Raw genomic sequence first — 13,501 nt, 5'->3', positions numbered from 1 at the left:
TAACTGCCAGGGGTCCTTTACATTTTTTATCAGTAAGATATGTTGGAAGGAGTGAAGTATGTGATAACATATCTGGTTAAAAATCAAGCTTTATTCTATAACACTTTCCCCCACTTAAAACCTTATTTCCAGAAACTTAATTAAATGCTTGCAAAGGAAACTGAGACTCCAGCCTCCTTTGGGCATTTGCTTGAACATGTGACAGTTAAAATTGTGTAAAGGGTGTAGTCATGCCTGCAAGCCCCACCCTGTGCCCCCAGCCCTGCATGTGGATTCCTTTCCGACCTTTGTACATTCAGCACAGATGTCCATGTGGGATTTGGCTGATCATGCTTAGAAGCCTCTGCCCAGTGAAGAGAGTAATAAGGCAGGGTTCCTTATTGTGACAAGGTTCCTATGCATGTTCAGCCAAACACACAAAGGCCTTGGAGAAGCCCAAGCTCTTGGGGATCTTAGTTTGCATATGTGACCCGCACCATTCTACACATTTTTTTTAAGCCTCACATGTTCAGATGAATGCCTGTAAAAGAGTTTTGATGGGCCTTGGTGGAAAGAGAACTGCATACAGCTTTCATTGGACAAGGATAGTCTGGCTACAGTGATCAATGCATTGGCAAGACTTGATTATTGTTATGTGCTCTACATGAGGTTACTCTTGGGCCTAGTCCAGAGGCTCTAGCTGGTGAAAAATGCTGCAGCTAAATTGTCAATGGGGACAAACTATCACAAGCACATAATTTCAGTGCTCAGAAGTCTGCATTGGTTGCTCATACACTACCAGGCCAAAGTTCTTTTCTTAATTTACAAGGCCTTTAACAATCGGAGCCCAGGGTACCTCAAGAATTGCCTAATTTCTTTTGTCCCTGCCTGATCATTGTGGAGTCATGGCTCAGATGCCCAGCTCATATCCACCAGAAGCTATATTGTTTAGTATTGTAGGGCCAGTTTCATGGAACTCCCTTGCAGATGAGGTTAGGGAGGCCCTGTCTATTTTGTTGTTCCAGCAGTCATTTAAATTGAAGTTTAATTTTAACTGGTTTTTATTTTCTGTGTTGTTGCATTCTTTGCAAACGACTCTTGTAGCTAAGCGGCATATAAATTCTTTAAATGATGTAAGTGTGGGGCAGAGGGGCCTTTTCTTTTGCCTTTTGGCGGGTTTCAGGGGTTAAACAGAAGCACTTGAATCGCATGCTCTTGGCAGTGGCAAACATAATACCCCAGGCAGCCACAGTAAGGTGGGGTTCGTGAGATCCCCCAACCTTTCAAAGCAAAGTTGTCCCTCTGAGCCTTGTTTAACTTCAAACATTTTCACTGCGTTACACTGACAGATGCTCAAAATACCCATGACTGACATTCCATTTTGAATGTTGGCATGGCATTTTAGCATTCTCAGCAGTTCTTGGGCAGCTGAAAGAGAGATAAATGTTGGCTGTGAGGAAGGGTGCAAATGGAAAAAGCCAGAGGGGTGTGCTGGTTGCCAGGTTCTTTGCAGCCTTGTGCTGTGAACCATGCGGCACCGTGGCTCAGTCACACTTTCATCTGTTTCTTGGCTGGATAGGAGGTGTTGCTTCTGCAGCTGCTATCCAGGCAGGGTGCACTGAATGACATGCCAAGAAATAAATCCCTGGCAACAGCATTCAATCGGCACGGAGAATAAGCCTCCTTAAAAGGGAGCTAGATGATGATGACTCTTCCCAACACATGCACACACGCTTTTAACAAATGCCCTACGTGTTAATTGAAGGGATGTTCAGAAAATGGAAAAGAGGCTGGCTGCTTAATAAAGAAATCAATGCGCTAGTCAGCAGGGAAGTGCTCTGAATATGCATTCAGTGCAAATGATCAGAGAAGCACCATCCATGCAAACAAAACTGAATTTGATCCAAGGCGGTACAGCCAGAAAAACTCGCTGTTCTTTTGGTAAATACCATTACTGTTGAGGGTGGTGGTCATTTTTTCCTAAGTAGCCTCAAGACATTCTTTTCACATGAGATCAAGTTTTAAAATCCGAGCAAACAGAGCCAATCTCCCTTCATTTTAGCAATTCGCTCTGTACTGTAGGTATCATTGCTCCTAATTCACCCTCTTCCTCTCATTCCTTCCCTGTCTTCTGCAGTTTATCTCAGTTCAGTGAAGACAACATGATGGACCCCTACAATTTAGCCATCTGCTTCGGGCCCACGCTGATGTCAGTGCCTGAAGGCCATGATCAGGTCTCCTGCCAAGCCCATGTCAATGAGCTCATCAAAACTATAATCATACAACACGAGAATGTCTTCCCAGGACCAAGAGAGCTGGAGGGCCCTATATACACCAGGGGTGGAAGCACTGAGGATTACTGGTACGGTAGGAGATAATGGGTAACCAGTGAAGGGGGTATATAGCGCTAGATTGTAGTCTGACTAGTAAATTGCATATTTCGACAATGCTATCATCTTCCCGTTTCAAATGCTGGCCCCAGAATTTATCCCAGTTGTGAGTCACATAACTGAGCAGAGGCAAAATTGGTGAGGTTCACAGTCCTGAGCGCAACAGATTTTCCCCACTCTAAACCTGCAGGCCTCGAAGATTCAGAAAGCATGTTGCATGACTGCACTTCATTATACCAAAGATAATGCCCATGAAACTGTCCATAAGGGTGTAATGGTAATTACCATAATCTGCTGGCGAAAGCTGCAGAGCAGACACATAGCCTGAATTCATCGCTGACATTCTTCTCATTTTTCCACATGTCTTGAGCGACTTTACTTCGGAGACAAGGTCAGTAGCAGCTGAACTTAGAAAGCTGCAGCATGGGTTAATTTCAGGGCAGCCGCAACAAGTGGGGGAAACTTGAAGCCTTCCTTTCTCTCCTGCCCAGTGCACAGGGGGCCTGGCTGCGCATTTAGTCTGAAACCGACATCTGCAAACAATTCAGCCAGAGCAGCTCCTGTCATGAGATTGGTGGCGGGGAGGGGGGGGGAGTTGTAGTGGTGGAGCAGCTTGCCCCACTATTTTACCTGAAAAGAAGAATGTGAAAATAACCCGCTTGGTTGCATCTTCATCAGAACAACCCCTTTCCTCTCAGCTACTATGCACAGTGCAGACACTGAACCCCAGCCTGCAAGGCCACACAGCACATTCTCGTACTGTATTCATATTTCCAAAAAGTGGAGCCTTTCTTTGCTTTCGTTTGCTACTGATCTTAGTTTTATTTTGTTTAGTTAAGCCCCTTTTGCTGTTTAATCTTGGTCGCAAAATGGCCACAATACTATATGAAAATAAGTGCCTCCATTAGTGCCTTTACTTAGAGTTTTCAAGATACCACACAGTGGTATTTGCAGCTGGGAAAGGGGTATAGAAACTAGTTTACTGGTATTTCAGCAGCTGGTGTATAAAAGAGCATCAAAAATTATGGAAAATGTTTGAAGAAATCAAACTTGCCGGCTTTGGACAATGGGCTCTGAAGTGCCCAGCAGACCTTGGTGATGATAAAAAAAATTACTTGTGTTAAAAGACTTTGAGAAATTATACAACCTACAGTCATGGACAGTTGAAGATCCTTCTTGTACTGGAATGAAAGAATTTGCCAAGAAATCCTAAATGTTGTATCATGAATTTTATGGTTGTAACCTTCTTTCTGGACAGATATTATCTGTATCAATATTTCTATTTTATTTTTATGAAAATAAAAATTGTTATATAAAATAAATAATGATGGAAATATAATATGATAACAGTATAATATACCTAACATTATGCACTTTGTATGGCTTGCAAACAAACTCCATATGAAAGGCTGCTTCAGAAGCCATCTGGTTCCATTATTCTCCATGGATTAGGCCAGGTTTATGCCTTTCACTTAAGATTTTCACATTTCAGTCCTGAAGCAATTTGCAGTGGCTATGTCTCATTGCACCCTCTCCCCCCCACCTTGTGACAATATGATTGCTGTCCCAAACCCATAAACAGTACAAGGTGGGACGTGGGGCAATGAACAATATTTTAAGGAGAGTTTTAAACTTCCTGGATCAGAGAAGATAACAGATTCAAATAATGCAGGGAGCTCTCAATTTGAGTGTTTTCATCTTGTGGTAAAGAGAGTAAGGGACAGAGTATGCAAGCCTGAGGTTTCCTTCTAATCTTTCTGTTCTCTCTCTCTCTCTCTCTCTCTCTCTCTCTCTCTCTGTGTGTGTGTGTGTGTGTGTGAAAAATGGTGGCAGAGCAAAGTATTGCCCAAAGAGGATCTCAGATGTGTAGCATGCTGAACTAAAAAAAATAGTGACCTTGCTATCTTGCCCACTTTTCTTTTTCTTTTTAAAAGATTTGTAGTAGTTTTCAAAAATATAAGCATGACATCAACAGAACAATTGGTTTTTCCACATTCCCACCCTCCTCCCCCCTTAACAGAAGACTAATGCATTGTCAGTGGGCGCCAATCATCAGGATGTTTATTTGAGTGTTTTAGAAAAATGCATTATTCAGGACATATACCCTCTTAGTATCTCAGATAAAGCAATTGTTCATACATTCTGTTTCCATTGTGTAACATGTATCTTGCTCAGTTTTCATTGAACATGTGTCTTTGGTTGGTGGGCAGATGCTCCTCATCCTTCTCAGTATGAATGTGAAGAGTACCTTATACATTGCAGGTGTTCTGGGGTTTTCTTTCTTTCTTTTTTTGTTACTACATCTATTTGTCTCAAATCTATTTGTCTTAAATGGACTTTGAGTGCCCATTTAATTTTCTACCATGAACTTAATTTCCATTCACTTCAGATGTCCATGTGCACCACAACCCTTGTGCATGGTTCAACATTTTGGGGACAAACTGTAGTGAGAAGTTTTGATTTTGTGAAACATTGGGAAACAAATTGGCCTGCACACACCACAAGACCATTTATCCAACACAAGGTGATAGGAATCATTGTGTTTCTAGAAAAAGGACTAGATCATGTGAGTTCACCAGACATTTCTTCCCTTGAAGGCAAAGGAGTTCAGTTCATCATCTTATGTGCAGAGTAATTAAGCTAGGAGAAATACGACCTTTGCTTCATAAGTATCATAGGATTAAGTCATAGTGTGTGGAGGGCTCTGAACCTCAGATGTTTCTACCATACATGGCATAGGGGTCCCCTAGCGGCTAAGCTAGTTCTCTCAACATATTGTAACAGTATTTCTTGTCTTAAATTCTTCTAGTGTTCTGCCTCATTGCAGTACAGTACATAAATGGCCACATAAGAGTTAGAAAAACAGTATCTCTTTCAACCAAGGAAATTAATTCTGAATGAGGATTGAGCTTGTGGGTGGGGGCAGGAATGCCATGGGATCATATCTTTGCATTGTACATCAGTACATTTTTATAATAAGCTTCATTATCTCAAAATCTGAAATGTTCACCATTGCCTTTAAATGTCTTACTTAACATGCTTTGATAAATATAGGAGGACTGCCTGTCATCTCCTAAGATGCAGATTCTGGATGCACTCAAAAGCTGGGGTTTCATATAGATTAACTGTAATGAGATGTTCCATTTTGTTCAACATGCATATGCATACACACACTTTTATTAAAAATGGCGGTCAGTTAATTCCTAAAAAAGATGATACAAAGCATTCCACTGTGAAGAAATCTGAGGATTTTAGAGAGACCAAAAATCAGTCTACAACTGTACACAAACAAGTAATTTTAATTTTTTAATTTTTTTATACCCCGCCCGTCTGGCTGGGTTTCCCCAGCCACCCAGTTGATATTGGTACAGTCATAATAGGGCAAAATCGTGCCTTTTGATTAATACTGAAGTCCCTGTAAACGTCTGAATTGTCTTATCTTTTCCCCACTTCTGATCTAGTAAGCTACAAGGCTAAATATAGTCTGCTGCAGGTGTCATGCTCACTCACAGAAGAATTCTGTGCCCACTAAGGTCCCCTTTCTCTCCCAGTTATTTTTAATGGATTTTTGGGTGTGGGTGGTTGTTCAGTTCAAAGTGTACCTTTTGGTGGGCTGGCGGGGGCAGTTGCTTGCTTTTTTGTCTACTTTATTGGGGTGGAGACCCCTGTTTGGGGGCGGGTTCTGAGCATCACCAGTTTTAATTCTGTGAATTGATTATTTTGTGGCATCCACAACAGCTTCTTACATTTGCAGATCTACCCCAAAATGAGGGGTAGGGTGGCATAACAAATCCTATATTTCCTTCCAGATGTACTGTATGGGTACTTAGCATGTCAGACATCTACTTACTGGGGTGGGGGGAGAGAGAATGGGAGGACAGTGGAGGCTGATTCATTAGGGTAAATGGGGCACTGCCACACCAGCTTCAGTCTGTGTTCAGCCAAATTCACCTCCCCCAGGGGATGGCTCTGGTCAATGGTTTCTTCCTCCTTAGTCTCAGTTTGCCTTTGTAGAACTAAGCAGGGAGGAGGAGGACAAAACAAGAATTTGCTGTCTCTGCCTGACATTGCCTCTGCCTCCACCTACCATTTGCCTCCCTACTTTCTCCCCCACCACTCCCAACTGGCACCAGCCACCACTGTGGCTTCCTCCCTAGGCTCTGCACATGCACCCACTCCCCTTATCTCGCTGCCTTGACCAAGGGATTTGGTGGAAAGCTAGGTCCGGTTATGGAAGTGTACAGAAGCTGTCTAGTTCCTATTACCATATTTATTGCTCTATAAGACTCACTTTTTCCCTCCTAAAAAGTAAGGGGAAATGTGTGTGCATCTTATGGAGCGATTGCAGGCTGCGCAGCTATCACAGAAGCCAGAACAGCAAGAGGGATCACTGCTTTCACTGCATAGCGATCCCTCTTGCTGTTCTGGCTTCTGAGATTCAGAATTTTTATTTTCTTGTTTTCCTCCTCCAAAAACTAGGTGCGTCTTGTGGTCTGGTGCGTCTTATAGAGTGAAAAATACGGTATATCCTGGTCTTCTCATTCAGGGGAACAAGGTTCTGTTATGCCCTATCTCTGGGTGTGTCTGCATTGAGTGCACAGCACCTATGGCAGGCTAGATAAAAAAATACACAGCATCTTGGTCTGATATATTTTCACAACTTGTGCCAAGTGTCATCTGTATTTAGAAGAGCTTCTGAGGCTTAATGGTGGGGGCAGCTTGGTGAAATTTTAAAAAAGGAAAGAAAAATTGTGCAGGAGGGAGAAACTAAACAGTAGGAAAGCAACTAGTATTTCCAGACAGAATCATAATGTGGAATTTATTGTTCTGTTTCTGCAAGCATTGTAGCTTGCCCCTCTCTTGACCATGTTCCCCCAGGCAATTTTGGATCACATAGTATGGGGAAGCCCTGTTGCATGAACAAAAGTCCTTGAGTAGGCTTTGACTTCTGGGGCTGTTTAGGTGAATCCCACCCACAGAGTTGACAGGGACTTCAAAGATCTTCTAGTCCAGACTCCTAACGATGCAAGAAATCTACTGCTACAGGATGACTGATGTCCTTTTGAGTTGGGGGATTGAAATTTGAACCAACATAACTAAAGTATTTACTTGTCTATCCTGAGCCTTGGGCCTGATGCAGAGCATATGGAACAGAACGTGTTTATTTCGCTGGTTCAGTTCAGTTCAGTTTATGAACTGCCTGATAAAAATACTATCTTGGTGGCAAAGGAAACCACTCAATAAAGACATAAATCAGTAAAACTGACCCACATTGGTTTAAATCCAGTCACACAATCCAAGATAGACACAAAGCCACAAAATACAGCCCAGCTACAAAAGCTAAAATCTGAACATAATGCCACCATTCAACAAATACTATAATAAAATGATAACAATAAATAATAAAGCCCCAATGAACAAAAAAAAGTCTTTTCCTGATGTCAAACCATTGTGAATTGACCTGAGATCTACAGACGGAATGCCATATACAAAATTAATTAATTAATAAGATCTTATAAAGTAGGCAAAACTTTAGATAAGTCTTTCTAGCAAGACCATTCCACGAAGGGGAGGCCACTACTGAAAAGGCCATCTCCCTTGGAATTACCCTCCAAATTTCATTCTGAGAGGGAACTTGAAGAAGGGACTCCATCGATGACCTCAGGGCCTGGGTAGGTACATATGGTAAGGAGCACTCCTTTAGGTATGGGGGTCCCAAGCAGTGTAGGAGTTTGGAAGTCAAAGCTAGCACTTCGAATTGTTTGTAGAGAAGCCATTGTGAGACAGGCAAGGGGTACTTTAGTTATTTAATTAAGAATTTTTTCTACCATGTCACAAAACTTGCAGGCAGTTTACATCTTAGGCAGGTCCCATTCAGAGCTTAGCAATGTGAACCTCACCTCATGTGGCACCCGCTGATAGACCTTCAAGCCTTTGTTCCCAGCTCTCACACAACACACCTCATGCCCCATGTTTTTCAAGCATTTCATGGCACCAGCTAAACCGTTAGGAGGGCCCATAGCTCCGTAGTACAGCACACGCAGACGGTTCCAAGTTTAGTCACCAGCATATTAAGTTAAAAGGAGACCCTGGAAAGCTGCTGCAAATCTGAGTGAACTATATTGGGCTAGGTGGACCAAGAGTCAAGTTCAGCGTAAGGGAACTTCACATGTTGATCTGTGCTGGAGTAGATGGACCACCACATATTCTTCGGGATGTTGGACCAGGACATGTGCCTCCCATCTTCTGACCTATTCCAAAAGCCCCATCTATGACAAGTCCGTGTGATGTAGGAGCTTTTGTCCCCCACCCCCTGCAGAGTTAATCTTAAGGAGAGAAATTACTATTGCCACCCAAGCCTCAAAAGGTTGCTACTCTCCAAACTACATGCTTTGCATGTCTCCATCAAACATTGCTCTTCCACCCAAAAGTTCAAGTGTCACTGGGATACTCCTGGTGCCACATACCATTTACCAGCCAGTTCTTTTCTTTTTTGAAAAAACAGGAAAACATGCCCCGTCAACGTAGCCCTCTCTGTCTTTCTTCTTGCAGTGAAAGCCCCCATGGAGAGACAGCCTCCACGGAAGATGCACCTCAGGATATGGTCACTGAACACCATACCAGCGATGATGGTAAGCAGTTGTTTGACAGCTGTTTCAAAGCTGGCTGCCCATTTACTTTCAAGCTTGGCATGAGATGGGAAAGCCGTTTTGGCACGTGGGTGTCATCCCTGTGTATATAGGCTTATTGGACAAAACAGAATTTACCAGCAAGGCAAGGTGGGTTTGAGATATTTCCTCATGTTTCTTAGCTAGAGCCACAAATCCGGTATACCAGTTTTAATACTTGACTGATCGCAAAGATTTCAGTGAGCTGTTGTCAAGGTAGCAAGATGGAGATGTACTACAGGAGAAGAGCTGTGGTCTCTGAATTTCTCTTGTTAACATCTCTATGACTTGCTTACTTGAACTATCTGGAAATCCAAGTGCACAGTTTTAGTAATTAGGCTGTGTTGGCCTCTGGCATGGGGCTCTTTTTTGCTCCTGTTTTCCTGCCTATGATATTAAACCATCTTAACTGTGTGTTAAAGCATCTTAACTATAATCTGTAAGCCATCCTAGCTGTAATCATCAGGTAATCATGAAGTTTATGTTAATAGGTTTAACAGTCGTGCCTTAAGACTGAGAATTGGATTAGATGGTTTTCTCCCCCAATTCCATTGTCTCTTGCTATGTCAAGTGTGAATTGCAATAATGTTGGATCCTTTCCTGGTCCATTGAGTGATAATTAATGGACAAAGACTAATAGGCCACGCCTAGATTCAAAGTTGAGTGGAGGATCACTAGCTATTTTTGGACAGATCCTGAAGCTGAGGCTCCAATACTTTGGCCACCTCATGAGAAGAGAAGACTCCCTGGAAAAGACCCTGATGTTGGGAAAGATTGAGGGCACAAGGAGAAGGGGACGACAGAGGATGAGACGGTTGGACAGTGTTCTCAAAGCTAATAACATGAGTCTGACCAAACTGCGGGAGGCAGTGGAAGATAGGAGTGCCTGGTGTGCTCTGGTCCATGGGGTCATGAAGAGTCAGACACAACTAAACGACTAAACAACAACAACAGGCTCAAAGTTGAAAGGAGGACCAGTAGCTATTTTGAATCTTTATCCCCCAGCTGTAGTGAAGGCCTGCTGGGCATTAGAGGTCATTATCCTTTGCCAGGCTAAAGGCTAAATTCCAAAAGGCAATATTGGAAGTTAAGTGGCCTGTTGATTTTGATATAATAAACAATTGCTATTTGAAATATACAATTCCCTAGCTGGTAATAAAATGCACAATAGAGGCCCATTTTTTTTAAAGAAATGTGTTAGTTGGTGCCAGAAACTAAACAAGCGAGAGGAAAACAGGGAAGCACACAATTCAAGGAGTATTCATTGAAAAAAACACTCCAACCCAGCTAAAAACAACCATGATTTGTTACCCAGGTAAAACCTTGTTAACTAGTGTGAGCTGATTACTCGAGCTCTCTGTCTACAAACTACTTTGCAATGCATAGTTCAGATAACTCTTTCTCTTTCTGGAAAATCCATTACTGGATTTTCAGTCTTACAGATGTGCTTGCTTGGCCTTCAGCCAGTCTCTGTACTTTTCAGCCTCGGGGGTTAAGCTCAGTTTCTTGGTTCGAGGGGCTCCAAAGGCTGATGGGTCAGACAGCGGTGCTGAAGTCTCTTTGTCTCAGACATGTTCGCCCTGTACTTCCTGAGAGAGCCTACCCAGATCACAATTGTCTTTGCCCAAAGAAGGGCTTCCTCTTTGAACATGCAACTTTTCTGAGGCATGACTTAAGTTGCTGCCTGATTCGTGCTGTTGGGCTTTTAGGTAGTGACTTATTGCATAATGAAAATCAGCCAAGGAGAAAGGCTATCCAAATGGAGAGTGAATTCAGTAATAATAAAAATGTGTTTTTGAATGAGTGTGTTCATCTGAGCCAAGCAAAATTTGCCAAGACTAGGGAGGGAGGAAAGAGCAAGGCTCAAGACTGAGGGGTCAATTGTAGAGGTCATCATAGGTGGTAAGGTAGAAAAAAGTGGGATAACCAGTCACGAAAGAGAGGCAGAGCTAGAATACAGTGGGTGGGATTCAACTAATGAGTCCTGTCAACATGGACTTCTGCATATGCCTTCCACATGGACTTCTGCATATGCAACAGGGCTTTCCTCCCCGCCCCCTGGGTACCCGCTATTTCCCCTGACATTGGCTCAGGAAGTTTAGGAGAGGTGGGATCGCTTCATCCAGGAAGCCAAAATGCTTGTGCAAATGGAACAACCCACTTAGCATGATGTTGAATTCCTCCCAATTAGATTGTAGACGAGAGCCATGGACTGGATTACAAAGGGGGCGGGGCAACCTCAGTGCAGGGAGACTCTGCTCATGATCCCTATTGGGATTCATTGCTTGGGAATGTAATAATTTGGAATAACTTCCACCCTATGGAGCAGTATGTCCAGCCGGCCATTCCACTGTGCAGAAACAAACCTGTTTTTGCCACTAACTGTATACTCTACAGGGAGCTGCAGGCATTCTTGGGTCCCTGGTGGACCTATTACAATACAGTTTCCAAGCATCTTCTTCACAACGTTTATTTAGACTGCATATATTTAGGTATCCACTGAAGAGGTGTGTGTGTGTGTGTGTGTGTGTGTGTGTGTGTGTGTGTACTCTTATGTGCACACCTAGGTGAAGAAACCCTTAGAGCCTTTACCTTGTCAATAAGCATAGAACCATAGAATTGTAGAGTTGGAAGGGTCCCCAATGGCCATCTAGTCCAACCCTCAGCAAAACAGGAATCTCAACTAAAGCATCTCACAATCTCATGCCACCCTGACGACAAGCCAGACCAAGGGCCTGTACATACCTTAGCTTCATGTGGATTGTGAACCCCTTGTGCCTCATTTAACTTCCCCTCGTGCAGCAGTTGGCAAGTTGTTCTACTGCAACTTTCAAGCCCAGCATGATCCAGATCCTAAGAAGCCATTAAGGTCTCCACAGGCTCTTATCATTTTGTGACCTGACTACTCCCAACTGAGCAATTCTTTGCATAGCACAGAAAATACTGTGTGTTTGGAAATCCTGTGGACCAGCCCACCTGTCCCCAGCTGCCAGGACAGTTATGTTGAGTTCACCGTAGAGGTAAGCATCCGTGAACATTTCACTGGTAGCAGTAGACCTCTAAAGCTTTGGAGGGTGTATAACGTGCTTCTAAATGGCCTGGCCTCATTTGCCAGGTGCATTTGACCTCCAGTATCTCAGCTGACAACATATATAGATAGTTGAATTCCTCACTTTTATTTTACTTTTTAAGGTGAATGGTTTAAACACTGATATGCAAATTCATTGAAATGTTGTTTCTTTTTCCCGCAGAATGTGAACCTATTGAAGCAATAGCCAAATTTGACTACAGCGGCCGAACAGCACGGGAGCTCTCTTTTAAAAAGGGGGCTTCCCTCCTGCTTTATCACCGGGCCTCTGACGACTGGTGGGAGGGCCGTCACAACGGAATTGATGGCCTGATACCCCATCAATACATCGTTGTCCAGGACACGTATGTTACCTCTTAAGACCATTGGGGCATGGTACTTGGATAAACAGGGCTCAGATTTAATTTTGCTTCTGAGGAAGAAGATATCTTGAAATGTCTATTTGCACCTTAAAGTATTAGGAACGAAGAGTTGGGAAGGATCTAGCCTAGAGCTTTCCAAACTGTCGCAACATGTTAGTATGTACACTCTCTGTGCTGCTCCTGGGACTGGAAAAGGGTTAGTTTAACCCCCGGTTTGCTAGTCAAACTGAATTACTGTGTCATTAAATTTTGCGTGTCTAAAAAGTGTGTCACTGGCATCAAAAGTTTGCAAAGCTCTGATCTAGTCCAACCCCCATGCTTTAATACAGGATCTTGCAAACATAACATTCCTGACAGATTAGCATCCAGTCTCTGTTTAAATACCTCCAAGGATGGAGGGCACACCATTTCCCATCAGACAGCTCTAGCTATTAGGAAGTGTGACCGAAATCTGTTTCCCTATCATTTCCACCCATGCATTCTAATCCTGCCCTCTGGAGCAACAGAGAATAGGTCAGCTTCATCTGCTGCATAGCAGCCCTTCATATAATACAAGTTGCCTATCATGCCTCCTTTCAGCACCAGATTTTGGGCAGTGTGGGTGGTTCCCGCGCACAGGGCGCTAAGCCAAGGGGGCGCAACATAATATTAAAAGTCAAAAAGCTTATTAAAAAGAACTGTACCAAAAGGGATTGGGGGGATTTTGTCTTCACTCATATTACCATATTGCCAAAGTCCGCCCCCGGTCCCTTAACCTTTTTGAGGCTAGGCATGCCCAGGTCTTCCAATTATTCCTCATATTTGGTTTCTAGATCCCTCACTGCTGTCCTATACACATGCTCAGCTGCTTCATGTGATCATATGAAAATAATCAACAACAACAACCCCCCAAAAAAGAGCATCTTAGTTTTACAAGCTGCATTATGGCTGCTCTCAGGATCCAAGTACACCACCCAGCCTTTAAGTAAAGCATTAAAATGAAATGTTGTAATTTGAGAGCATTAAAAAAACCTG

General features: G+C 43.1%; 1 protein-coding gene across 7 annotated transcripts in view; it reads left to right on the top strand.

The window, feature by feature from the left end:
- SRGAP2 (SLIT-ROBO Rho GTPase activating protein 2) overlaps positions 1-13,501 on the top strand; it is a 208,425-nt gene that overhangs the window by 182,536 nt on the left and 12,388 nt on the right. For all 7 annotated transcript variants that reach the window (XM_081193417.1, XM_081193416.1, XM_081193415.1 and 4 more), the window contains 3 exons: positions 2,117-2,341; positions 8,922-9,001; positions 12,289-12,469. In XM_081193417.1, the coding sequence (XP_081049543.1) occupies positions 2,117-2,341; positions 8,922-9,001; positions 12,289-12,469 (486 nt within the window). The remainder of the gene's footprint in view (positions 1-2,116; positions 2,342-8,921; positions 9,002-12,288; positions 12,470-13,501) is intronic.

Source organism: Podarcis bocagei (genome assembly GCF_964188305.1).
Source record: "Podarcis bocagei genome assembly, chromosome: 5".
Taxonomy (NCBI): Eukaryota; Metazoa; Chordata; class Lepidosauria; order Squamata; family Lacertidae; genus Podarcis; species Podarcis bocagei.
This window is presented reverse-complemented; position numbering and strand designations above follow the sequence as displayed.